The sequence below is a fragment of the Fonsecaea nubica genome (assembly GCF_001646965.1).
Source record: "Fonsecaea nubica strain CBS 269.64 chromosome Unknown Scaff147, whole genome shotgun sequence".
In the NCBI taxonomy this organism is placed as follows: domain Eukaryota; kingdom Fungi; phylum Ascomycota; class Eurotiomycetes; order Chaetothyriales; family Herpotrichiellaceae; genus Fonsecaea; species Fonsecaea nubica.
In genome coordinates, this window is record NW_019173820.1 from 1 (window position 1) to 26,636 (window position 26,636).

The window sequence follows — 26,636 nt, forward strand, 5'->3', positions numbered from 1 at the left end:
GTGTGTGTGTGTGTGTGTGTGTGTGTATGTGTGTGTGTGTGTGTGTGTGTGTGTGTGTGTTCATGTCGCGCGTTAGTCATGTCAAAGCAGGTAGCGAGGTCGGAAGGCAGGCAGGCAGGCAGGCAGGCAGGCAGGCAGGTAGGTAGGTAGGCCAAAGTGCTTCAACTTGTGTCATTTTCTCATGGATGAATTATCTAGATACGAACATGAGGGACTTATTATCGATATGATCCCAAGTCCTTGAAGAAGAAATCCCCGTTCTAGACCCCGTGTCGCCCCCCGTTGTCATCTCATCGAGGTGTCTTATGTCCATCGATCAAGCATAAGCTGCCCACCCACAATACAGCACAGCCAGGTTCCTCTCGTCTGTGGCCTGTCTGATCAACTCGTTCACTGTGGCTTCCACGCTGAGGGCCTTGCCCAGTTTCTTCGCCACCACGGTCAAAGCGCGATCCGCTTCCGAAGGCTCGGTCTCTTCTCTGCGAGCGGCAATCACCCCGGCTGCGTTGTCGGCCGCGCCGACAAAGGTAGAGCCCGCTCCGCTCGTCGTTGAGGGAGTGGACGGTCCACCGGCGATACTGGCCGCATCGGCCGCGGCCTGTTCGTTGTTTTCCTGCATCTTCTGCAGGCGGAGCGGGGAGATGGACCACGAATACAAAGGGTCGTAGCGCAGCACGTCCAGGATGGTCATGATTGCTTCTTGGTCGTGGCGGAGGGCTTCGAGGGTGAAGTTGCAGCACCGCCGAAATACTCCTTCCACCCCCGTCAGGCCCATTCCGTCGACCAGGTCACGAGTAAGTCGGAAAGGCACAACCTCGGGCACAGGCAGGACGCGGCCGGCTTCAAAGGCGACGCCCAAGTCGATGTGGACCACTTCTCCGGTCTTCTCATCAAGAAGGATGTTGTGTCCGTGTCGGTCGCCTAGTCCGAGGACATGACCCAAAATGCTCACCGCGGCCGTGGATCGACTGTAGTTTAGCCGCTTGTAGAACCAAGCATCTGGGTCAAGGAACTTCTCCATGAAGAAAAATCGCATGACGGGGTGGAAATTCGCGGCAACAGTCTGGTAAGCTCGCACACGTTGCTCATGGTTCTTGGCCTGCGCATCAAAAATATCCTTTCTGGCGCGGCTAGCCTTGTAGTCCTTGGGATAATACCGCGCATGAGCAGGCAGCAGGTACTCATTCAGTGGGATAGTATTTTGGACAAATTCAATAACACCCGAGTTCTTGGTAAGGGGGATAACCTTGTAAGTTCGAATACCAAGGTTACGACGACGTGTGGGACGGTGATCTTTCAACAGATTGGAGACTTGTTCAAAGACTTGCTCCATGATTGCGTCTTGCCGCAGGTCGTCATTGCCCCCTTTCAGAAGCAGTTTGTGTCGAGACCCATCCGAGGCGGTGATCGTCGCAATCTTAGGAGCCGATACACCGCCAGCCACAGAGATGGTTGGATCGATCATGGTCGAAGTCGGGACCTTTGAATAGTTTCGATCTGCTCGCAGAGGAATGTTCATGGTCGGTGGGGGAATCTTTGTCGTCGGTTTCGTGATCTGAGCTTCTAATGCCGGACCATTTTGCAACTTGCGCAGTGGGAGTTTCGAGCCACTCTTGAGGTCTTTGTCGGAGAGTCCCTCCACAGCCACGCGATTCAGGGCCACGCAAGTATTGTGGACCGTTGTCCAGATCGCCGAGGACGTGCTTTGCTGCTTGACGCGTTCCGTCAAGAGGTTTGCTGCGGCAAACCTGGAAGCAGCTACTTCATCCCCAGGTGGAGCTTTAGACTTGCTGGTTGCAAATACCTGATATAAGCTGTGATACGGGTGATCAGAACAGATACGAAACATGAGATCCTTCAGGAGGGTCTGAAAGTCGTCCTGGATATCCAACAGACGAGAGGACAGCTGATTGACAAGTGGAGCGAACTTGAGAGTTGGGACCGACTCGAGGCACTTGCGCACAGCGGCGTTTGCTGTTGGACTCTCGGCTTGATTGAGCCACAGAGCAATAAAGCGGAGGGTATCACTTGGGTAGTCGTCAGATGCCCTCATCGACAGCAGGTAATTCTCCAGGCACCGAAGGATGAGATTCTCTCGGTTCTGTGAAACCCTTCTCCATTCTTCCTCGTCGAGTTTGTACCAGGTTTTGGCTCGGGCCAGATGGGTCTTTAATTTGGCTCGCTGTTGCTCGTTTTTGGCTTTTCTCACCATCCTGTCCAGCTCACGGACTTCGTGCATCTTGCGATCTCTGATTTTGCTGATACGCGTAAAGTCGTCCAGGTTATCCGTATCCTGAAGTTGCATGTCGCAGAATGCAGCAAAGTTATGAAACACGCGGCCGGCTGCAGCCCCAGTACGAGGCCCCTGGAGCTCTCGGATTGCTGGTGCGAGGTACCGTTCGATAATCTCATCCGGTTTCTCCAGACGAGCTTCGGCAATTTTGTGTCCCAGATCTGTGAGGATGTCAGCTCGTGGCACCGTGATAGCCTGTGTGGAACCATCTTTGCGATCTCCCAGGCCCTGCAGGATGCCAATCGAGGCGGAGACTTCTTCCTGTGCCCACAACGTCTTAGCCAGGTCGTAATGGATGGCGATGTCCACCTTTAGTCCTATATTTTCAGCCAGCTGGGTAAGCTGTGAGAGGTACATTGCTCGATTCAAGCTGAACTGTGGCGCCTCGTAACTGGACGCCATATCCAAAGACTGCCGTGTCATTTGGACTTCCAGGAGCAGCGCTTGCCGCATGTTCAACGAAAATGCTGCCCGCAAATGATTGTTTCGACGGATAGCCGCGAAAGCTGCTTCCCTGCCGGCCAAGATTGGTGACAACGCATTGAATCTGCCACTGTCAGTCACCATGAACGTAGAGTGTAACGAGACTTACTCTGCAAGTTTGATCCTTTGGTCCCTCGCCACTATCGCCGCACAGGTCGACTCTAGGGCTTCTGCCGTTGTTGCTCCCAAAATCTGCCTCGCCTCTGCCAGGACTGCCAACCTCGGATGAACATCACCGTGATGACCTCCCTTAACAGGGTTCGTTCGGAAAGTATCCCCATGCTGTAGCAACAACAAGTCCAGTTCCCGGGATAGACTGCTCTTGTTTGATACGCTGTGCATGTTGCGAAACAGTGACGACAAGGCCGTCGACAGTGAAGACGACTCACTCGTCCCAAACAAGTCCCAATGATCCAAGGCCAAGCTGTTCTCAACGGACATGTTTTTGTGAGGCCCTTCATAGTGTTGCTTTACCGCCTCTGATATACCCTGCATATTTGCAGCGCTCAGGGTCAATGCTGTCGCAAAGGCAACACCACCAAGTGTGTCTTCTGCCTCCTCCATCCTCAATTGAGAATCCAGCATCGCGCTCTGAAAAGACAGAGATTTCTGGCTTGCTCCTTCATGGCTCATTTTGCCGATGATCGACTTCAGATCGTAGCTCTGGTGCTTGCCATAAAAGAAATCAGGATCATCGACATTTTCATAGATCTTGGAGATAACTTCCGTCGAGACCTCGCTAATCATCGCAAACGACCTTCGGGAAGACCGGCCTGTCTGAAGTTGGGCTTGAGAATAGTGCAGCTCTAAGAAGAGCAGAGCCTCATGCCACATTTGACAATCACTTGCAGCCAACGCGGCCTTGCTGAAGTCTACCTCCAGCCAGGAGTTTCGTTGCGCCATATTGGTCTCATTTGGGAGGCGGCACTTTCGAAGATATAGAAGTGTTTTCAGCACCAATTTCCTGGCCTCACTAAGAGGCTGACCCTCGGATGAGAGAACTGCGGAGAAGGCCTCAGATAGTCTCTCACGGAAAACTTGGTGAGAGTCGGTTTCGGTTAGTAATATGAGATGGACGCTATATGGTAGCAGGATCCCGGCTGCATCGGGGACTGCATTGATCAGAGGTTGCAAAAAGCCCAGGAGAGGATTACCAGCAGCAGCTTCAGAGATCTGGATAAGGAGCTCTGTTGTCCAATCGCGCGATTGCCCGTGAGAATCTTGCAGTGTTCCTTCTTGTTTGCTCACGAAGCCGAGACTCGCGGATAGTGGCGCAGCAGGACATGGGAAATCCTTGAACCTCAACTCATGCACAATGCTCCTGTCAAAATCGGCGGCTAAAAAGGTGTGCTCGTCGCCTTCGTGCATATTGCTAGAGATGAGCTGTAAAGTACTTTCGGCCAAAGTTGACCCTGGGTAATCAGACTTCCAGACTAGATCCACGAGGTAGCGTACGATGTTTGTGTAGGACGAGACTGCCTCGAGTCCTACGTCCGGCGACTGTTTTGCCATCGATTGTGTTTGGTCGTGCGTAGTCGAAGTAAGCCCACTCATGAGATAGCCCCGTCCGATGCCCTGGGCGGCCCAGATGCGAAAAGATTCGTCTAAATCAAATTTCTTCAACAGGCTTTCCAGTGTAGCTGAGAATCGAGCAGCATCGAGGTCATTAGCAAGGATGTCGTCTTGAGAGTCCGACGGTGCGCCGAACTGTCGGCACAGAATTTTGATAGAGAGATCGAAATGAAAGTCTGACAGAAGAGGATTCGTACTGCTTTGGTCTGAAAGCAAAGCGTAAAGCAACTGCCCTTCGCTGGTGCTTTGCGCACTGCTTCCTCCCTGGGCTATACCTTTTGCATGCCGAATGATGTGCTTGTACCTTCGCAGTGTCTCCCCGCATGCATCTGTGAGCTCCAGAGATTCTAAATATTGCCCCAGGAAACCCCGAAATTCTTGAGCCTTGGTCATCGTTGACACGAATTGATCCTCTTGCGTAGTACTGTCCTGAGAAGATGCGATGAAGCCAGTGAGAGAAGCGAAGATTGAAACACACAGACCTGCGATAAATGAAGGCCGAGAAGCTAGGAATCGTGCTCCTCGACGTAGAAGAAATCGGTAGATGCCCATTGTCTCCTCAGCGCACTCGAAAATAGTAAGATAGGGACGTAGGTTATGTAGGATCATCTCCAGAGGGTACCCGTCCCAAGCAATGGGGCCAGCAAGACTGATGACGATGCGAATTTTGCGCATGATACTACAGGTGTGTAGAGGGCCCAGTGCTGGCCTTGCTCTGTCCAAAAGTTGTCTGTACAGATGGACTAAGAATGCTGGTGCCCATATATCACTCTCCTTCAAATCGAGTCGCAAGCACAGGTATTTGACCTCTTCCGGGAGACATCGTGCTCTGAAGCAGGGTTGTTGGGCGAGTGGTAGTTGGACATTTTGACCCGAACCGTTCACCATTTCTTGCCAAATGCCGAGACTCGGGCTGGGTAGGGCTTTTTCAATTCCCCTGTCATCTTGAAGAGACAGCACGAGCAGGGCCATAATGTCTGGTAGGCACTCACGAAGTCGCTGGAGGTATATTTGAGACCCTAGCTGCTTTCGCACCAATTTTTCCGAGCCATCATAAAGACGATCGTGCTTCGGTACGCTAGTTTCCGAAGCAAGAGTGTACGCTTCGGCATAGACAAAATTTCCGCTGAGTAGAAGATTCCAATCCTGACCAACTAGCTGAGCCAGTTCTTCTGATTGTTGAGACCCTCTAAGGGCGATCTGCCCCGTAAGCTCCCCGACATTGTCAGCAACCATTTCCTGCAAAGAGGCATACTCGAACAGTTGGAAAGGCATGCTGGCAAGGGTCTCCTGCGACAGCCATGTGTAGAATATCTGGGAAGAGAACAGCTTAAAAAGCTGCCTCGGCCGTTGGAGCTTGAGTACTTCGCACGTCCTGGTGATACAACCACGTCCGAGTTTTGTTGCAGAAGGCACGTGTGCGACTGTCTCGAATAAGTGATACATGGCTTGTCGCAGAACGGTATGCCATCGAGCCCCAAGATAAGACACAACATACAAGCGTACAGCAATGCCTTCTTTGTTGTCCGGGTCCGAGGGTAATTTGGTGACGATATCATCGAAGATTGCCTCGTGTTGAGTTAGGACGTACTTTTCGAAGATGTGAGACAATTGATCCGCAAGCCGATACTGGCTCGCCGCGTTACTAATCTCCAAGATATTCAACAGGCTTGTTCGGGGCGAGGGGAGATCTTCGCCACCATAAGATGCGTCCTTTCGTAGTAGGGCATCTAAAAGGTCCGCAAGTTTTGATAGTACTCTCGGGGATGCAACGCCTTTGCGGGTCATCGTGTTGAGGAACCAGTAATAAATATCATAGGCAGTGTCCGCCAAATCGTCTTCTTCGTCTTCAGCAGTCCAAAGATCCATGAAGCTTTTCAGTGCGTCGAGACAGAAACACAATGCGGATTCGCATCTCTCAAAGGCTTCATCCCGCAGATATAACTCGGCTAGCTTCTTGAGCAAGCGATGTGCATCTCCGCGAGTTGTTGCAGTGTTCAGATTGAGAAATTCTTGCACCGCTCCGCGGGCGCCAATGAGCAAGACGGGATCAAGCAACAAGACCTCATCAATGACCAGCCTAGTGACAGAAGAGTCAAAGACTCCTTTGGATTTGACCGTTTGAAGAGCCACTGTCAGCTCCACCAAGTGCTTCGCCAAACGCGCAGGAGCATCTTTGCATATCGGAAGGTCGAGCCTCGAGATGTCGATGCCCGGGCCAAGCTGACTTCTTTGAGTTGCCTGAGAGTCCCATACATCGTCGTCCAAGAAATCCAAGTCCGAAGGGTCGCTTGTACTTGTCGAGGGCATAGCATGACGAGCAACACGCAATGCAAATTCGATAACGGTTTGATATTCTTCGCCGAAACAACGGTTATCGTTGTGCGACAGTTGTTTGTGTGTGGTGATAACACAATCGCAGATACGATTGACCATTTCCCGAGAGTGATCGATGGTTTGGTTGACAATAAAGTCGGCGAGAATGCGACGGCTCTCAGCCAGGACCAAAGGCTGTTTGTATCCGGGCGCCTGAGGACTGCAACGAACCCATAGCGCAGAGGAGACGACGGAGGCCACACCTAGAATTTCCACAACATCGCTTCCAATATTTGAAGGTCGGTCGTTATAGATCACGTTCCATGAGTAAAGAAACTCTCTTGTCTTAGATGCTAGAAAATCCATGACAACTCGGAAAAAGCGAGCCATGGCAGACGAATCAAATTGGCGAGGTAAAATGTTGAGATTCCCATCTGTCTCGATTTTGGAAGGAGGAATGGCAAGAAGATACTGCAAGAAGTCGATGTTGTCTGACGCTATCAGGGCAGATTCGAACAACGAGTGCGTTGATGTCCAAGCTTGACTGGAAACGATCGCATCTGTGAGGCCGCAAATAGTCCCCAGCAAAGAATACAAGAGCTCTGGCTTAGCGTGACAGACAATATGTGCATTATGAAGGCGATCAAGATTCGAAGCTGCAGTAGAGAGTTAGTCTTTCTAGTATATGCTTGGACAGGAATAAACGTACGGACAGTCCAGCGAGCAGCGAGCCAGGAAATGACCTTCAGACCGAAAGACTCAAAGCGTCTCTCGTTGTCAAGCAGTTTAGAGCGCAGCGCCCGTGTCATCAGCAGTAGAGACGTGTCCGTGAGACTGCTGGGCCCATTGTTACCACCTCCGAATAAGGCACCGTCCAATGACTTTGCGCTTATTGACGACTCCAGCGTCCCTACTCTGAGAAGGACGTCGAGTGCATGGCATGCAGCCCTTGTTGTGGAGTTCGCTGTCATTGCTCTGCTCGCTGCATCCCACACTTGTGGCCAGAAATCTGGGGGCTCATGAGCGCGACTGGCATTACCGACCGCGAGGCTAGATTGCGATCAGCCATTGAACTGAATTCCGTTGAACAAACATACCGTGAAAACACCAAGAGGATCCATGTTTGAATGGTAGGATCTTCGCTACCAACGTCCGGTATTAGCTTGTAGAGATCCTTTGTCCATTCCTGCTCCATGCTTGAGGGCTGATCAAGGAGAAACAAAATGACCTGCAAAGCAACCAGTTTATCTTGCCCAGTTCCCACCACTGCTAGTTCGATAATCTCATCCCGACGGCTCTGAATTTTCTGTCTCTTCCGCGGAATATCATCTGCATCAGTTATAGGAGGCTGGGTATGTCTTTTGTCACTCAATCCAACAACAAGACACGCAATAGTGGACAATATAAACCAGCTGGATATTGCGCGCGGGGAGTTTTGAACAGGTTTGAATTGTTTGAGCTGCAGAGGAACATTTTCTGTCGTGAGAATTGGTTGCAGGTCATCAAAATGTAGCAGGTCCCTCTCGTTTCTAGTCCGATAGTCTGAGAGGATGGTGATTAAAAGTGGTTCTAGTAGTGCTGGATCGATCGCGGGCCAAGGCGCATTTGGAGAAAGAAGCAGATATCGACATGAGAATAAGGTGATGAGCATCTGTTGCTGAAGAAGGATAGACCTGCTAGGCCACGATCGCCTGATGACGGGAATGAGGCTAGACAACAGTGTCTGGGTGAAGGCAACATCTTCTGTAAGAGAGACAAAAAGGACGTTGTTCACGGTCTCAAATGCCCCTTCTTGACCTCTCCTATCGACTTGCAAGAAGTCTTGAAGTTTCTGGGCAATCATTGCTGCCCGTGACATGACTGGCGCATTGATAAAAGAGGTCAAGTGCTTCAATGCAGCCCAAATGTCTTCGAAATTAGAGGCATTTCCTTGACTCGTGCTCCTAAAGCTCGTGTGACTGAGTCGCATGGACAAATGCTGATGGTCTCTTGGAGTCATGCTGATATCTCTACCGCTTGAGACTCCATCATCAACCGCGCCATCATCTAGCCCAGCCGCCAGACACTCAAGCGCAAAGTCCACATATGCTTGCCACTGTTTGCGGCGCATATGTTCTCCATGCGGGGCATAGCCAAGCAAGATTCTGAAGCTCTTGAGGTAGTCATTCTGGAGAGGCTCGCAAAAAGAACCATCTGGCGAGGGCAGGGTGTCGATGATGTGGTCCAATACCGAGAGAGCAGTTTTGAAAGTGAGCTTTGGAGTAGCGACCTCGACCACTAGGCGGAGGGCAGCCGATGCCGCTTGCAAACGAGACGAAGCAGTGTTCCTCGTCGTTGGCTTGGTGGTGGCTCGAAGGAAGACAGGCTTCTCCTTGGACACTAGCTTATAGAGCAGCTCCAATATCCTATGGAAGATATCCTCCTCAATGTTGTGCCTAGATCGTCTGATCAGCCCATTGCTGAAAAGAAGCGAATGGGAAAATATACTGGCTCCTCTCATCCGCCAGCAGGCGTTTGAGGTCTAACGCAACGCAATCAGCTCCAATCGGTCAGATGATGGTCGAGTATTACCCTCGAGGCCTTCGCTTCTGAGTCTCTGAGTGTCCGCTCCTAACTTTGCTGTAATACAGATAAACATTGTCAGTTGGCAAGGCTGAGCAATAGGGAGACTTCGGGGAATCTCGAGTCCGTACCAACAGCTGTTGCAATATTCACCTCCGACATCTCTCCGGTCAGCAGAGTGGTAGGACTGACCTGGAGTGACAGTCATGATCTGAACAGGTAGACAACATATACATCTGAAAACAAGAACAAGTTACTGTGTACTTTGCGGCGCAATAAGGCGGAGAGTCGAGGATGCGAGAGCAAGGCGACCTGCGGACTTGGCAGCGCTAACCCGATTCGGGATTTGGAGGGATGCGACAAGCGTAAACTGCGATCGCGCTCTGACCTTTTTTTCTAGAGACGCGCAGGAAGCCAACCCCAAGTCAACAACTTCCCTCCCACCCTCCCCACGTTTCTCCCTCCTCGATGATCTCAATCTCGAGACACTCCTCATGGACAGTCTCTCGCGCCTACAAGGTCTCCATGCTGACCTTGTCGCCTTTACCGAAACGCGACTCGCCAACATCGACCGTCTATGGCAGGAACTAGAAGACAGCATTCAGGATTTCAGGAAACTGTTGGACAAGACCACACCAACTGCTGCTGACCGAGAGTCCTATAACAATGGTGTGATACATTTTGGTCTTCCTGGTGACTTATCCACTGATCCAAGTGCAGGGAAACTCAACGTTGTCGACCAGGAATATGCCGTCAATGATGAATTCAAGCATATCAGTCGGGCCATTGCAACCACCCTTGACCTAGACGAAATCGAGGCCGGACGACTGCTCATCCAGAGTCAGACCGATATCCACACCACAGAGGACACGTTTGTGATGGATGTGGTGAGCAAGTTTCATAATCGCAGAGACCTCCTGCTTCAATCCCTCCGAATCACCCTCCAACAGTCACTCAGTTTAGAGCCTGATGATGGGGTCAGACGAGTCTTTGAGACCACTGTTGCCCGAGTTTTGGAGATTGATGGTGGTGTGTCCAATAACGGGTCAATTTACGCCAGAAAATGCCTGAGCACATTGGAGGATATTGAGAAGCTACAAGCCAAAGTGGCAGACGCACTTCAGAGCAAAGCACTCCTAGGTGGACCACGGGGCCCCGAGTTTTATGCCACCCTTGAATTTCAGCGAGACAGTCTATTCAAACAGCATGAAGCACTGGCTTGTATTCTCGCGTATTTGTTCCAAGGAGACTATACCAACCAGGAAGATCTGCGAAAGCTCCACGGTGTTCTGCCTCGCTGGAATCGCCTCGATTTTAATCTCGTCCACTACCTGCCCGCATTTTCCGCAGCATTTCGGCAAAACGGCTCTCCCGGGAGCCACCTTTCTCAAGAGAGCACTGCTTCCCTCGACTCTGTATTTGGCTCACTGCCACAAGATGCTTCCTCGGCGCCCATCAGGCCATTCCAGGCGGTGTTAAGTCTCTGGTGGACTGTTGAATATAGCGGGCAATTCCGCGACCTGTCCGACCAGGACGCTGGTTCCGACAAACGAGCGAATGCAGTCAAGGCAGCATTGAAGGAGGATGCCTTGGAATTTATGCTTGCAATATGTACAAGCACCAACTCAGACGTCTGGCGACATCCTGCCCGGCAGGAGCTGGTGGCTCTGCTTCTCAGCGACACTTCAGGTTTTGCGCTTGAAGGCGAGCAGACGTCATCCTATTTTCGGTTGCAATTCATGCAATCCCTGGAGAATTTCACAGAGGCATTCATTTCGAATATGCCGGACTCAATACGAAAACTCAGGACCGAAGAAGACGACCAGAGGTTGAATCAGTTGATAGCGATGCAAGAAGGCTTACCTCCTGCTAATCAAGGTACAAGCGTGAGCAAGCTCCACCTGGAATGCTTTCTCATTCTCATCTCGTTCGCCTTCGAAGGCAGACCTGAGGCTGCAGAGCAATGGTGGGAAGACCCCGACAGTAACTTGTATGGCTTCCTACAGTGGGCATCCCGACGACAAACTGTACCGAGGGTGAGCGCTTTCTGCGAACTCTTATGCTCGATTTCAGAAGAGCAGGAGTGTGCGGAAGCTGCCCACAAGTTCTTGCTGGACGACTCACAGCCTGCGCCCACACGCGGTAGACGCAATCCGTCCATGAACTATCAACAGATCTTTGCCGAGTTGGAACTTTATGCACAGAAAGTCCATGAACGTCCTATCACATCCCAACTGCCTAATGTGCGAAAGATTCAGGCCACCGATATGAACGAGCTGGAGAGCCCTGTCATGCTGTCCTGTTATCTGCGCTTACTCGCTCATCTCAGTCGACAGCCCGGTGGTACGCGTCAGTACATTCTACAAACCGTCACCCCCGCCTTCCCGCAGGCTCTCCTACTTCTCAGTTCCGGTCCGGTCCCGAGTTACCTAAGAGCAAGTGTGTTCGCAGCACTAGACGCGCTGCTGACTGACAAAACTGCTCAAACGGCGGCCGCACTGTGGCAGATCGTGGACGACTGGGCCGCAAACAGCCATGACAGAGCCCGACCAAGCGCTAGCAAAACGATAGCGCCCCCCAAGCCAACTCTACTCAACCTACAGAGCACCCTCAATTCACTAGCGATGTCGTTTGATCAGTATGACGCATTTGTCGTATTCCTCCGGGATCTAGTCGCTTCGTTACCTTCCACAGGGCTCGGGACTGATTTGCTTCCATTCCCCAAAGACCTTGGAGCATCATACCGAGCCCCCGGAATAACACCCTACATCGACTTTGTATGCGGACAGATCTTTGCCAAGGCTCTCCCGGAAGTTACTGATGAGCTCCAACGATCAATCGGCTGCTTTCATTGTCTCGAGTTCGTGGCGGTAGGCCTCGAGGGATTCAACGAAGACTACGTGGCGATGCTTGACCGAACGACAACCCCCAATGATGCTCTTCAAGAAATGCCCGAGGCGGCATCGTATGCTCAACGCAGTCCGTTTGCGAGATTAATGCAGTGGATCCTTGGCAGCGAGATGAACAAGCCATTAATGGAAACTCTGCGCGTGCCTGGAGAAGCTGTAGAAGCGGCTCTCCTGGACTCACCTTTGCTTCTCAGTCTACAACGTTCAATCGACATCATTAACCGGGTGCTTGACCTGCAGCCCACCTTTTTTGACATAGTGCGACCACTGGTCCAGTCTCACTCAGCACACGACGGCCCACTTGCTCGTCCCAATCTGAACAGCCTAGAAGACAGTCTGGCTGCCAACCCGGAGATTGTGCTCAGACTTTGCCAATTTTCTGCTACTGGGCACTCGGAGCTCGCCCTTCGCGCTCTGGCTCTGCTGCAGAAGATTTCCAGCTCTCCAAAGCTCAACAACCATTTCCTGGCTAGCGATCCGACCCTCGGGCGAACGCGGAGAATTGTGGACATGTTGGGCCCTGATCCAGCCTTTGAACTCGAGCCAGTAGCAAGAAATCTGTCTGCAAGGCTGCAATTCGAGGTCCGGGAGCTCGAGGAAGGGTTTGAGTCGGTCAGCTACCTCCTCAAAGACGGAATTCTGGCGTTCTTCAACGCGTGCCTCGAAACGCAGCCCGACCTTCCAAACATCGCGCACCTGCTGATAGGCTTCGCGAGACTGGGCGAACGTTTGACCATTTCTGACTCGATCGATGCAGCGACAGCTGTTTTCAACACCATTGTCGATTTGGCACAAAATTATCCCGATGATGAGGGTGGGATCATGTCATCCTGGTTGATACACATGAAAGCAGCCGCTCTGCGTGTGCTGAGACATCTCTGGTCGTCTCCGATATCAAGAACAATTGTTGTTGGGCAACTACGCCGGTTTCAATTCTTACAATCTTTGTACATCAGTCTACCCGTCGTCAACCAACAAACTCTTTGGGACGGCAACAGTGTGATTGCCCCGGCTTTCTGGTATACGACATCAGCAGAAGCTCTGGCCGAGTTTCTCACGTTTCGGGCGTCTCTGTACAATTACACTGTTAGTGAAATACGATCAGCGGCGAAAGATGGGCTGACGACAGCTCTACGACAGACCTTGTCAACTCTACAAGGCAAGACTACGAACATTGACGGCAGTATAATCACTAATCCTGATGTATTTGCCCTTTTTGACTTCCTCGAGCTCGATCTGGCCACCAATCTGGAGTTGGACCCTCAATTCTATGTAGGAGTTGACTTCGAGGTCTATTTGACAGACGTCGCAGAGGGTCAGTCCAGCGTCTACGATATCAAGATGATCCGCGAGTATCTCCATGCTTACCGAGCCGACATCATCAAGAATCAAGCCACAGCTCCCGGCAGTAGTAAAATCGACGAGCAATTTCTGATTGACGAAGCCGATACCATACTGGCCACAATCGAAGCTCGAAACAGGTCTATCCTTGCCCATAAAGCCAGAAGCGACGCGCTACACGAGTACATTGAAATGCTCATCGCTATTATTGAAGCTTGTCCCATGGAGCCGACGACCAAAGCGCAATTTATCTTACAAATGCTCCAGGCCATGCTGCCGAAGCTCGATGTTTTCATCGTCGATGGCAGGGCTGATGTTTGGGAACTGGCTCGAGCTGCTGACGCCTTGCTCTTCTCCCTCTCCCAAACAGACCTTTCAAATGCCCACATGAATAATCTCATCACAGAGAAGTTGTTCCAGCTCTTCCGCGCCTCAGTCGAAGGCATCGCAGCATCTAGCTCCAACTCCAATTTGAGGACGGTATTCTACAGCATTTGCTCACAGTACTTGAGTCGCATCATGTCTTCGACTGGGGGCGCCTCGGATGCCGACGCCAAAGCTAGACGTAACAGTATGGACTGTGTGCGATCAGCGAGTCAACGCGTCGTGCAAATCCTGTGTGATGATGCAGAAGATGGAGTGGACGCCTGCAGGCTGAATGCTTTGAATCTTTTGTCGTTCCTTACTTCCCTGGCACGCTCAGAGAAGTCCAGCTTCGTGCTCAATTCATTCGTCAATGCCAATGTGCTCCAGATCCTTGTCGATCCCCTGAAGCACGTGGCGGCAGAGTTTCAGAGCTCGGAACCAGTTTGTACGTCTCCTAACCTAGCTTCGGCGAGATCATTATTTCATTGCTAACGTACCCGACCTGCAGATCGCCGCTATCTTCTCTCCGTCTTCGAAGCGCGCATGTTTCTCCTTCTGCAACTCTCACGCACCCGGGACGGCGCAGGAGCTCTCCTCGACGCAGGCCTCATGTCTGCCGTTCGCGACTCCAGCCTTTTCCGAGCGGATCCCGATCTCGGCATCTCGATTCCTTCTACTTCTGGCGACGCGCCCGAATCCAACAACCATGCTGCCGACTCCGCTCTATCCGCCCTCCGAACGTACTATGTCCTCCTAACATCGACCCTCCGCGTCCTTCTTTCCGCTTTCCTCTCCAGAGGTGCTCAAAACGAGCAAATCCAATATCTCGCCCGGACTTTTCTGACGGAATATCGACCGAACATGGTGGGTGTGTTCAAAAAGCACGCAGGTGTAAGTGGCAAAGTGGAGCTGGTACTGAGGCCATTGGTGGAGGAATGTGTGCGGTGTTATACCGGCCTTGCAGCATTATCTGGCTTTGTGGATTTTGAAGATCAGGCAGGACTAGATCCTGGACGAGACGCCGGATTCTCGTAAATGTACCAACATGTGTCCACGGCGAGGACTAGGAGATCAGGAGACTAGGACATAGTGTGCAAACAAAGGTGATGAAGATATGAGCAATTCGTTCAAGTGCTGAGAGGGAATCTGGTTCATTTGACAAGGATTCATGACTGATGGATTGATTGATATCATGTTCCCCTGCCGCGTACCACTTGTAAAGTTTTCCCCCGTGACCGTGGTGCTGTTCGTTTTGTATGTTCGTCGTTTCTTTACGCTGGGGTTTCCCACCTCCCTCCCAGTGGATCTCGGGGTAGATATGGTCCCAGGCGCGCGGACTACGCGAGAAAAGTGACCATGAAAATGTGTTCAATTTTTTCTTTATTTTTTCTTGAGACAAAAGAAGAAGAAAAAGGACTCTCTAACAAAAACAAGACAGGGCCTGGCTGGCCATTTAGAAATGGCGACCGACAGGCAGAAAACACGCCGCCATATTCACACCCTGCACAACCCAGCACAGCCCCCAGCACGCCCCGGCCCCAACCCCAGTCCCAACGTAAACACATGTTCATTCGAAGGAAGAAAAAGAAAAAAAAAAAGAACAAAGACAGACAAGAAACCCGTTGACGTCTAGAGGACGCCGACCCGATCGTCCTTGCGAACGGTCGGGCCGGGACCGTCCAGCGCGGCAACAAGCGACGCAGGCGCCGGCATGTTGGCCACGACGGCCTCGAACCCCCCAAACATGTCCTCCTCTGACTCGACGCTGATGTCGCGCCGGTGAAACATCCCGTCCCCGTACTGGGGCACGCGGATGGCAAAGGGGCCCCGAGCCGCCCTTCGCGCGCAGCCCACCGCCTTGCGCTCGGTGATCTTGGCCGAGGTCTTCAGTTGAAGGCCTCGGACGGCCGCGAGGGCGGACTCGGGTGCCCGCAGCATCCTCAACACCTGGGGGAGGGCGTAGAGGTGCTTGACGACGATGTCGTCGGGGAGGCAGAAGGCGTGGACGGCCACGTCGACCAGGATGGTCGACCAGACCTCCATGCACGAGTCGCGCAGGTAAAACGACTCTTCGCAGGTGGTTGAGAATCGGACTGTGTGCATGTTGGCCAGTACGAGGTGATACTGGGCGCGGCAGTCGTAGAGGAACTCGACCACAGGGCGCAGACCGCGGGCTCTCCACTCGTTGCTGAAGCGCATGACAATTTCCGGGTTGAGACGCGCAGCGTTGGCCTCGTGGACCAGGAAGTTGTTGGTGGCGGTGACCAGGAGGAGTTCCATGTCTCCCAGAACGCGGGCTTGGGTCGCGGGATCGAGAGACACGAGAGTGCGAGGCGCAATGGCTGCGGCACTTTCCTTCATCCACTCTTCCACTTTATCTGCCTCGGTAGGTGGTTGTGACTGTCCAACTTAGTTAGCCTGGCTCAAAAGTCCCTGTTTGAATGTGGTCCAACACTTACCACAAAGGGATGTTTCAAGAAGTCTCCAAATCTCTGCAGGCTGGACTTGCGTTTTTGCTTCTCCGATCCTAGAACTCGTGTGGGTGTACCATAATTCACCTCCTCACAGTCACTGCCCTTGTTGATCAGGTTCTTGATTGGGGTCAATAGGCGTGACTTGGACGTCTGGCGCTGAGGTCGCTCGGGTGGAGGTGGAGGCAAACAGAAGTTGGGAAACTGTTGGCGGATGGAGAAGGAAATGTCTTCAGGGACGGTGGGTGGAAAGCCACGAAGATGATCTGGTATTTGTCCACGGACGGCAAAGAGAGGTTCGGGTGCAGAGACAGCAGGAAGAGTGACAGGAGTTTCAGTGGATGGATTGTCCACAAATGGATTCATATTAGCAATGCTAGAGTACGTGATCGCCCTTTTCTCAACTATCAGTTTGTTTCCATTGCCACCGCCTAGCTTTGGGAAGACACCTTACGAGAGTGGTGGTTGTTCTATCTTTTGAGGCTCAGCTGCGTGTGCGCCAAACTTGTCTTGGTGTTCGCGGACGGGAGAGAGCTGATGTTTGACAGGCACATCTTTTCGCTTGATACGATGAGCAGTCGGAGCTTGACAGTCTGGCTTGAAATCCGCAGAGGCAACAGTGTTCTTGGAGTTTGCAAGTTCTGGTTGGCGGAAATGTGTCAGGCTCGCGTGAGTTGAGAGAGACTGAACAATTTCGCCAGGACTCAGCGGCAGAGGCTTGTTGTAGTCCATGATGGCGCTTGATGCGAATGGTGTGAGGTCAATGGTTCCGTCAAGTCCAAATGGGGATGGTTGTTGCTCTTGCTCAACTGGTGAGTGGGTGCTGATGATGGTGTGGTTGTTGGGGGACGCGAGCGAATTTGGGACGGCGGGTTGAATTTGAATCGCAATGCTATCAGCTCTGGGTTGTTTTGCTTGGCTAGAACCCGACTCAGACCGAAAGAAGTTTCGCATGATTTCCATCCAACTGTTGCGTGAAGACTCGCGTTTCTGCCAGACCGGTGTAAGGCTGCGTCGTACAATCGATTTCTTCCTCTCCTCCACCACGGCCTCTTCATCCCCAGGAAGATTGATCTGTGACGAGTGCCGCTTGCGAACCTTTGGGAGCCATATTGCCCCGTCCAGAACTCTGGCTTGCCGGTTAGCAGCGCGTGTCCTCTTGCTCGGCTCGGAGCTGTCACCAAGGGGGCGTCGGGCAAAATGTTTGAGACTGTCTGAAAGTTTGCGCTGTCTCTCTACTGACTTGTGATGCTCCGCAGGCTCTTGTCTATCGCATTTGCTCGACTCTTTAGCCGGCCCGATGTTACCAGCAGTCACAGGGCTGGGAGGATCTGACAAGTCGCGACTTCCAGGGGTCTCACAAAAACCAACATAAGTTGGGCTCGACAGCACAAGCGACTGTGGCGAGCTTCCTTCCTGGACATTGTGTTCCTTGCTCGAAGACGTATCTTGTGTGGAGCCAATCTGTCGAAGAGTGACGATTTCGCCGTGCCCGCCTCTCAGGTTAGGTGTTTGATCCAAGAATGACTGATGGGAAGAGAGCATCTCGAAAGAGACCAAGAGGGCTGGATCGACGTCTGCATCAAGAACAGACGGATCTACTTCAACGAATTCTTGCTGCGAAGAGCCACTTGCTGATGCTTCGGTGACGTTCGATCCTCTAGCAGTGCTTGGCTTTTTCAACGTCACTTGCTCAGGGGTTGGTGACGGCTCCTGCTCTGATGCCAACAAAGTTCTGGTTCTCTGATGGGAATATGTGGTGGAGGGGAGTCGGTACGAGTTCTCTTCATCTGAGGCCTCGGCTTTGGTGAAGGAATGACTCTGAGGATAATCGACTCTTCTGCTCTCATTGTGAGAGATCTCTACCAGCGCACTTCTTTTTCCAGTCTCTTCCGCTTCCCGAGCTCGTTCTACTCTTTGGGCTTTCTCGGATCTGAAGATGAAATTCTGTGCCTTGAGTTTGCGAATGTGGAGCTGGGTGGGTTGCTGCAGGACAAAGCTTCCAACTTTCGGAATAAAGGGATTGAGGGCGTCATCCTGTGAATGGTGTCAATGTCATTTTCCCTGGTCTAAGGCTGAGGGACTTACATTTCGGTGTCTCCAACTGTGACGCCACGAGCGCCAAACGTCTCCGTCATCTCCTAAGCCGGTTGCGGTTTGTTCATCTTCGAGGAGATCTTGCAGTACACTTGTGACATCAGGGAGACCTGCGTATCCATATCGCTCGAGGATCAGGCTGTACACCTCTTCCATGCCGAAGGAGAAAGGATAGACAGGCACAACGCGCTCACCAACTTCTCGAAGGAAGAAGCGGCATTCTTCTTCGTCGAAGCAACCAAGGTCTTCGATTCTGTTCAAGTTGTTGAGCAACGGTGAGGGGACTGTGGCCGTCAGGATGCGACGACGCGCGATGTCCATGATGGCGGATTCAAAGAACGCAAAAACGAGTGCGCAGAAAAGAAAAAGAGAGCAAGCACAGTAACGTGTTAGGACATGATGCGGACAATACAGGGAGTCTCGACACGATGACAACAAGGAGATGATTGCGCCGACGGAGGCAGGAGAGAAACGAGTGAAGCCTCACCTAGCCTCCAGAGATGGGTGAAATGAGTGTTTTGGATGAGATGCAGAGGGAGCAATGAGTTGAATTCGTCTGAATGATATCTCGCTGCCGGTGCGGTCACAGTCTCGTGCCAAGTGTCTCCGGAAGAATGTTTTTGCGTCCCGGTTCCGAAGGCAACGACAAGACCATGAGCAAGTCATCAACAGGCACGTGTTGCAAGAGAAGATGACCGTCTCTTCATTGTCCAGTCCAGATGCTTGGTATTGTCAAAGGCAAACTGCTCACTCACAGAGTCTTCACTCAATTCAATTCATGCTGAATACCCGTTCCCTTTCAGCTCGGAGGACTTCACCGTGTCACATATCCCACATTGACCGGTATTGAGCTTGTCTCATTATTCATATCTTCAGTTCACCTGATTTTCACAACGAAGCTCCTCCATTCAGGATCCAGCATGACTGGTCACTCACTGCACGGTACAGTGCTTACCCCGTATAGCAACGTCATACTGCCCGACAAAGACATACTCTGCGAGTCTGTCATTCTCAACCAGACATTCAGACCCGTCACCCCATTATGCTGTTGCTTCAGTGGGTGAGCAAACATGTCGTGAAAAGGGAGGAGCTGACATCTGGCTGAAGTCGAAAGAAGACTGCTCTGAGCCAAGGCGCTAAGTCCAGGTCACATGTCTCCCCACCTTCCACCCCCTTGAAAGGGGCAGCCTCACGTGATAAGTGAGATTGCCGATATTCATATCCGAATCTGCGGGGGACTACCGTCCACGGCGCGGTCTCACCTTGATGTTTCCTCCATGACGTTTTCTACTCCCCAAATAACGTTCTCAATGGCCGCCACTTCCTTTTGCCTGGCGCTATACATTGCCTGGGTGGTGACTGATCAAATCAAAAAAATGCCCAAGGAAGCGGATCTGGACCTGCTCGGGATAACACCACAGCTTACCCTTTCAGGTTACTCCATACATTTGCACACCCACCTCCAGTTCTCACAGCTACCTACGGCAACGATTTCGGTGACTGGTTCGGGAACGGTCCTGCTCCTCGCTTCGTCTTGACGCTCACTCTGCCCGGCGCGCCGGGCCTCCAGATATCTGCCATGCCCCAAAGCCGAGCATCACTTCGTTAGAATACAATTTAATAAATTGGCACTCTTCTTCCCATTCATTTGTCTTAAAGTCAACAACCTCGTCCTCATAGTGACAACCCTGACAAAACTCTACAGTACCTTGTTTGTCTACCTCTGTGTATCTTGACTGCACCTCCACTTCTTGTCCATCCAGTTCCCCAACCACATCTCAAAATGCCGGCAGAGATACCCTTGTATGATATTGTGATCATAGGTGCTGGTCCAGTGGGTTTACTGCTTTCGGTATCACTGTCACGATGGGGTTACAAAGTCAGACACATCGACAACCGACCAGTTCCAACAGCAACCGGACGAGCCGATGGTATCCAACCGCGGTCGCTTGAGATTCTCCAAAATATGGGACTGAAACGAAAGATCATGGCTCATGACCCCGCGCGAGTTTTTGAGGTGGCATTCTGGGACCCATCACCAGGTGGGAAGATCGTGCGCACGGGTACTTGGGCCAGCTGTCCAGAATTCCTAGACGCCCGGTATCCCTTCACAGCGCTTCTTCATCAAGGATTGATCGAGCGGGTTCTCATTGAAGATGTTGAGAAGAACGGCACCAAGGTTCAAAGACCGTGGACGATCACTCGGTTCGAGACCAACCAAAAGAACCCAGAATATCCAGTCGAGGTAGACCTGAAGAACCTTGACAGCAACGTTACCGAGACCGTCCGAGCGAAATATCTCTTCAGCGGCGAAGGTGCGAGAAGTTTTGTTCGTGAGCAGCTGGGTGTACAGATCCGACACAAGGACCCAATCTCCCATGTTTGGGGTGTTATGGATGGCGTTGTCCGGACTAACTTCCCCGACATCAAGATGAAATGCACGATTCACTCGGACCATGGCAGTGTCATGGTGATTCCGCGCGAAAACAACATGGTCAGACTCTACATCCAGATTGCCAGCTCCACAGATCCCGACTTCTCTCCTCGGAAGACAGCCACTGTGGAGCAAGTACAGGCTGCTGCTAAACGAATCTTCCAGCCTTATTACTGCGAATGGGACCGTGTCGAGTGGTACTCTGTCTACCCGATCGGTCAAGGAATCGCCGACAAGTACACTTTGGATCACCGCGTCTTCATGGGAGGCGACGTGTGCCACACACACTCCCCCAAGGCTGGGCAGGGTATGAACACGGCCTTCCACGATGCCATCAACTTTGCATGGAAGGTGCACTTGGTAGAATCCGGCTTCGCTTCACGAGACATCCTGGCTACCTACGAAGTCGAGCGACGCTTCATTGCTGAGACACTCCTTAACTTTGACAACAAATACGCCGCACTCTTCTCGGCACGACAGCCCACCGCCTCAGAAGTAGACGACGCTCACAAACATGGCCAAGGTGAACACAAGAACGAATTCGTTGAGATGTTTAAAGCCAACTGCGAATTCACTGCCGGATTTGGTGTTGCTTACAACCCAAACATCTTCAACCACTCCACCGAGCATCCCTTCCAGCACCCCCTTATCATCACCGACAGCCAAAAGCTGCGTCCCGGTCGGATCATGCCACCGTCCAACGTGACTCGTGTCGTCGACGCCAACGTCGTTCATCTCGAGAACGAAATCCCGTTCAACGGGTCTTTCCGCCTGTTCATCTACGCTGGGCTGTCGCAGTCGCCCAAGAAGGGCGCACACAAGGCTTTGGCCGACTTCGCTGAGAACCTAAGTGCAAAGGACTCATTCTACTCGAAATTTGGAAGCGAGGACCGCCGAAAAGACAACCACCACGACATGGACAATCCGCACTCTCGATTCTTCTCGCTCGCCCTGGTCATCGCCGCTAGGAGACCGGAAATCGAGATCTCCGACCTTCCCGCCCTGTTCCGAGACTACTCTGGCCGGGTCTATGCCGACGACCGCAAGGACATCAAGGTCCTGGACGCCAAAGCTGCAGCTCACGCCAAGGTCGGGTTGACTGGCGACGAAGGTGCCGTCGTGGTCGTGAGACCCGATGGACACGTCGGCATTGCCGTGCGCCTAACCGAGGGCCCCGGCACCGTGGAGGCCTTGGAGGGATACTTCAAGGGCTTCACAGTCCGGACAGGCCTGGGCGGTGGTGCTGACAGGTTGAGATCGCAGCTGTGAACAACAGTGCAAAAAAGACATGCTAATGGAACAGGAATACGTCCTATATTATTACGTCCTCATGAGGTTATCTTCCCAGAAATAGGCTCGGGGTTTTCTGTACGGTTCAGCTCATTAGTCCAGGTTGTTTTGTCTCGCGTGGTGGCGCTGCTTAGGTCAAGAAAGGGGTTTGCTTTGTTCTTGCTATGAAACATCAGCTTTTTAATGTAGCGATAAGTTGTCAAAAATGGAATTGCATATTTAATTTCCAGAATTCTTTTCTCGGGGCTTTAGTGCGTTCCATCTCTGCATTTCTCCGTGCCTCACACCTTCCTCGTCCATGAATCTGCGAATCCAAACATACCTGCCTACAGTATTTATATCCATACATAAATACATTCATACACACATAACCGCCTAACGTATGTAGATACGTAGGGTGTGCCCTCCCCGTCCGTCGAGCCAGGCCTGGCGCCGATGGAGCCCTCGCTCAGTCCTCGCCCTTCAACCGGCCCTCGATGTCCTGCAAGTCCTCGGCGTCGGCAATCTCCAGCACGCGGTTCACCTCGGCGGTCGAGCGCATCAACTCGACCGCCCCGGCGTAGCTCATCCGCATGTTGGGGTTGCAGTTCACGGGCAGGTAGTACAGGAGGACGTAGGGGACGGATTGGCGTCCGGAAGCCTGAGCGGTGGGGGAGGTAGTAGTTGTCAGCGTAGTCCGTGATTCTTGAGATATCCGCCAAGCGAAGCGGGAGAGAGCAGGGTGGACGTACCAAAGTCAGCGGATAGCTCAAGAGGACGAACCGCGGAGACGAGTCTGGGAGTTCGTCGGCCAGTTCGAGCAGGTCGCTGTATGTGTCATCGGAGGAGGGTTTGATTTCTTGGGTTTTGGTGTCGATCTGATCTATATGATTTTGCAACGACGAGGCGCAGTTAGCCTCTGATTCTCGGACCGCCTGACGAGGGCCCACGTAGAACACTCTGATCAATCCAAGCCTCGCAAGGCCACGTTGGTGTGAGATCAGCTGCTATTGACCGTGATGGTCCCATAGAGCGTGTTCCTTTGATGCGGCCTCTCAACTCCTCAGGGCCATACATTTCCCTTCTGAAATAGCAGTCTCAAAGTGGTCGACGGATATCAAGAGCACATCCGGTTCAAGACAACTCACAAATCTTAGCCAAGGGCGTCTTCGCCCTGGACGTGCCTAGCCGGAACTTGCGCAGCTGATCCTTGGTCTCTTGCGAGAAGGTGTAGAGCCTCGACTCTGACTGGTTGGGTCAGTGGGGAAACAAGAGAACTACAGCGTAGGTGTTGCTTGTAGGATAGAGGGGCAAAGTGTTCATGTTCAAGAACATAACCCTGAAATGGGAATGAGGAGCAATACCATGTTTGTTTCAATGGGGTCCTCTCGGATTCTATCACAACCTGCGTGACTAGGTCTCTCGTCTATCCCGTGTGATCCGACTTGTTCGTCACCGAGAGTGATTCCGACAACAGCGATGTTGTGCTCTTGGGCGCTAGCTGTATGAAGGCTCAGCCTTGTGTGGCTTTTGATCTTCCAAGTAGCAAGTAGTGGGGTGTCTCAAATAGTAGGAGTTGACACGAGAGTCCGCGGTGGATTGCGGTTCAATGTTGAGGATTTTCTTAGTCGGAGACGCGCTTCACTTGGTGCAAGTCCAGCGTCGCGAGATGGTTTCGTGGAAATGGGATGCCAGCGTTTGGAGTAATGGAGATGTTGGACGGGCTGGCTGGCCGGTGGTCGGTTGATGGTGGGGCACATTCATCCTTCTGCCTTCTGTCGGCTTATGTATCAACCTGCGCCCTGCATTTCTGTCGGCATCACTCTTCTCAATGCAAAACTATCGTTGAAATACAACGATCTTTCCCACTGCACCCATTACCCCTCGCTCGCTCCCCATCGTCCACGGCGATCAATGTTCTCTCGCCTCTCTCTAATTGCTAGACACCTTATACGACCTTTGCCGAACTACGCGCACCGTTCTGCCGCCGCCTTGTCCTCGTCCTCGATTTCGAAGATGACACCATCTAACGTCAACTCCAGCTCTGCGTCCAAAGATGGAACGATACATACGGCAGGATGTATAGTTATAGGAGATGAGGTGCTAGGTGGGAAGGTCAGAACACTCATCCGCAACGGTGGCTTGGGATAACGCAGAACTGACGCCTGTGCGCGAATGTTGTTAGACTGTCGACACTAACTCCGCATATTTTGCCCGCTTCTGCTTTTCCCTGGGGATGCAATTGAAGAGAATCGAGGTTATTGCAGACGATGAGGCCGAGATAATAGAGGCTGCTAGGCGCATGTCTAAGAACTATGATTTCGTGGTAACGAGTGGTGGGATCGGGCCCACGTATGTCTCTCCTAGCACTCTATCCTGGGCCGGTTGCGCATTCACTGACAAACTGAAGCCACGACGATATAACGTACAAGTCAATAGCCAAAGCATTTGGGCTTGAGCTCAAGTTGCACGAGCCCACCATGGCCAAGATGAGGAAATACTCTCGACCTCACAAATCACAGCCAGATTTCGACTGGGATAAACCTTCACCAGCCTTGACCGCGAAAATGCGCATGGCCCAACTCCCAACGGACCCTAATATCCCCGATGAGGAGCAGGTCTTGTTTGTTAAGGAGGATCTCTGGGTCCCAATCTCGGTGGTGAACGGTAACATCCACATCCTACCTGGTGTGCCGAGGATATTCGAGACGCTGCTGGACGGGATGAAGCCTCGCATTCTTCCTCGTCTGAAAGATCCCGAAGGCAAGGGAATGTATCGAATGCTCTTTAGCACTCCATTAGCGGAGAGCCAGGTCGCACATTACCTTACTGAATTGGCTGCCAAGGTCGAGCCCAAGGGCATCAAGGTGGGAAGTTATCCTCGATGGGGCAAGAATAGAAATGTGGTGACGTTGGTGGGCAGTGATCGAGAATACATGGACACGTTAGAGGCGGAAGTGGCTGCGGGTGTCAGGGGCATGAGGATCGGAGTAGAGGGTGAAGATGATACCGACGATGAGACGGACGTGAGAAAGGATAAAGATGCATGACGCTGTTCTAGAACTCTAAAGATCATCTTGTGTGTCGTCTTTCTAAAGACACCCTTCAAGATGGTGGTTTCTTTTCCGTTCAACGAACTACCTAATCTCGATCCGGATCCTGTAAGCGAGGTCGTTGCATGTGTCGCAGGCGATCTCATGCAAAATATTGCCTGGGTCGCCAGGATGCTACGCAAATCGGATAGAAGACGTGGGGAGATTTTCGTCAGAGGTCGTCTCTATTGCATACTTGGGAATATCAAGCAGCTAGCTTGCGAATGAAGTGAGGATGTGCCACACATGGGAACCACGTGGACCGAAGACTCGCGGTCAATGCATCAAATAATAGCGTCGTGGTTGCTTGTGCCATGTTCATGTATCGATCGCTCAAGCAGGAACAGACTTCAAATTTGGGCAATTTTCCAGAATGTCACCCTGACTAAGTGGGATATCTGAAAGGGGGTTGACGATCGGCGAGCTGACACCCATCTTCCTCCACAGCTCTTGTACCTGTCATCGTGTTCGGGCCTGCTGGGGTAGGAGGAAGATCAAATCGATGCCACTTCTGCTCGTATTTCCGACGGTGTGGGTAACGACTGGTCGTGTTTGTCCTTTCACGGAATCCTCTTGCCCTCAAGAGCCAAGACGGACTGGTCTGTGGGTTGGTTTGCTCGCTTCTGCCAGGGGCTGGGTGGGAATAACAAGCAGAGGCGGCCATGACGCTTGTGCTTGAACTCGTAGGTCAAAACGGTGACTTTTGCCTATGTACCGAGTACTCGTACTTGGCCATGTCGCTATAGAGCCTGTCCAACAGAGGAGGCAGTGGCAACGCGGTATAACCGTTATCTCATGTTTGCTTCTTGCCCCTGCCCGGCCTGTAGGTAAGGACTCGGTAGTGCGTAGCATGATGTCCCGAACGCATGGAAGCCACAACGTAAGAGGAGGAAGGTTTCTGGGACGTTGACCAGGGATAGAAGCGCGGTGCTAGGGGAAGGCAAGTTCGAGACGGCGTGTGAACGGGTGTGATGGGTGGAGGAGCCGCCGAATCAACGGCTGGTCGAGGCATCAAGTGCAAGTTTTGGCTGGAACTGGGCGGGCGGGTATTCAGCGGTTACCGCCCACCCGGTTTTCTTGGGGAGCCGTGGTTGGGTCAAGGCCACCAGAGGAAAGGGATGCATTTTCTAGCACTAACATGGGCACCGCGCTAGGGGCCATGGTTCATTGCCTTGTCGGCCGCACTCCACCAACTGGTGGGCGGCAGCTAGGCGAGCGTAGAGGCGTTCGTTTTCGGTAGGGAATAGGGGGCAACGGAGGCTATGAAGAAAAAACCGAGCACAAAAACACAATTGATCGGGACTTGATCACCAAGGAGAGGCGATGAGGTGAATGCAGGCCGTAGGTGTATTCGCAAGGCAACAATGGATGCGTAGAAAGAGAAGACAAGGCCACACCACCCCGAAAGTATAGTAGATCTGGCAAGCAATA

The 26,636-nt window shown here is 52.2% G+C and overlaps 6 protein-coding genes across 6 annotated transcripts; 3 read left to right on the forward strand and 3 right to left on the reverse strand.

The window, feature by feature from the left end:
• Positions 1-316: 316 nt before the first annotated feature.
• AYO20_11328 (hypothetical protein) lies at positions 317-9,302 on the reverse strand (the record flags this gene model as incomplete). Its single annotated transcript, XM_022649580.1, has 6 exons — positions 317-2,840; positions 2,886-7,320; positions 7,374-7,714; positions 7,762-9,099; positions 9,152-9,185; positions 9,236-9,302. 6 exons carry the CDS (start codon positions 9,300-9,302, stop codon positions 317-319), a joined length of 8,739 nt encoding a protein of 2,912 aa, XP_022494431.1.
• A 418-nt stretch (positions 9,303-9,720) lies between these two features.
• Positions 9,721-14,877, forward strand: AYO20_11329 (hypothetical protein; the record flags this gene model as incomplete). Its single annotated transcript, XM_022649581.1, has 2 exons — positions 9,721-14,287; positions 14,351-14,877. The coding sequence occupies 2 exons, from the start codon at positions 9,721-9,723 to the stop codon at positions 14,875-14,877; spliced, it is 5,094 nt and encodes a 1,697-aa protein (XP_022494432.1).
• Positions 14,878-15,471: 594 nt separating this feature from the next.
• Positions 15,472-18,731, reverse strand: AYO20_11330 (hypothetical protein; the record flags this gene model as incomplete). The annotated part of the gene is made up of 4 exons (XM_022649582.1): positions 15,472-16,242; positions 16,302-16,707; positions 16,768-18,350; positions 18,402-18,731. The coding sequence occupies 4 exons, from the start codon at positions 18,729-18,731 to the stop codon at positions 15,472-15,474; spliced, it is 3,090 nt and encodes a 1,029-aa protein (XP_022494433.1).
• A 1,462-nt stretch (positions 18,732-20,193) lies between these two features.
• Positions 20,194-22,113, forward strand: AYO20_11331 (hypothetical protein; the record flags this gene model as incomplete). Its single annotated transcript, XM_022649583.1, has 1 exon — positions 20,194-22,113. The coding sequence occupies one exon, from the start codon at positions 20,194-20,196 to the stop codon at positions 22,111-22,113; it is 1,920 nt and encodes a 639-aa protein (XP_022494434.1).
• A 469-nt stretch (positions 22,114-22,582) lies between these two features.
• AYO20_11332 (hypothetical protein) lies at positions 22,583-23,190 on the reverse strand (the record flags this gene model as incomplete). The annotated part of the gene is made up of 3 exons (XM_022649584.1): positions 22,583-22,774; positions 22,866-23,073; positions 23,129-23,190. The coding sequence occupies 3 exons, from the start codon at positions 23,188-23,190 to the stop codon at positions 22,583-22,585; spliced, it is 462 nt and encodes a 153-aa protein (XP_022494435.1).
• Positions 23,191-24,129: 939 nt separating this feature from the next.
• Positions 24,130-25,163, forward strand: AYO20_11333 (hypothetical protein; the record flags this gene model as incomplete). Its single annotated transcript, XM_022649585.1, has 3 exons — positions 24,130-24,228; positions 24,299-24,465; positions 24,524-25,163. 3 exons carry the CDS (start codon positions 24,130-24,132, stop codon positions 25,161-25,163), a joined length of 906 nt encoding a protein of 301 aa, XP_022494436.1.
• Between the last annotated feature and the right edge of the window lie 1,473 nt (positions 25,164-26,636).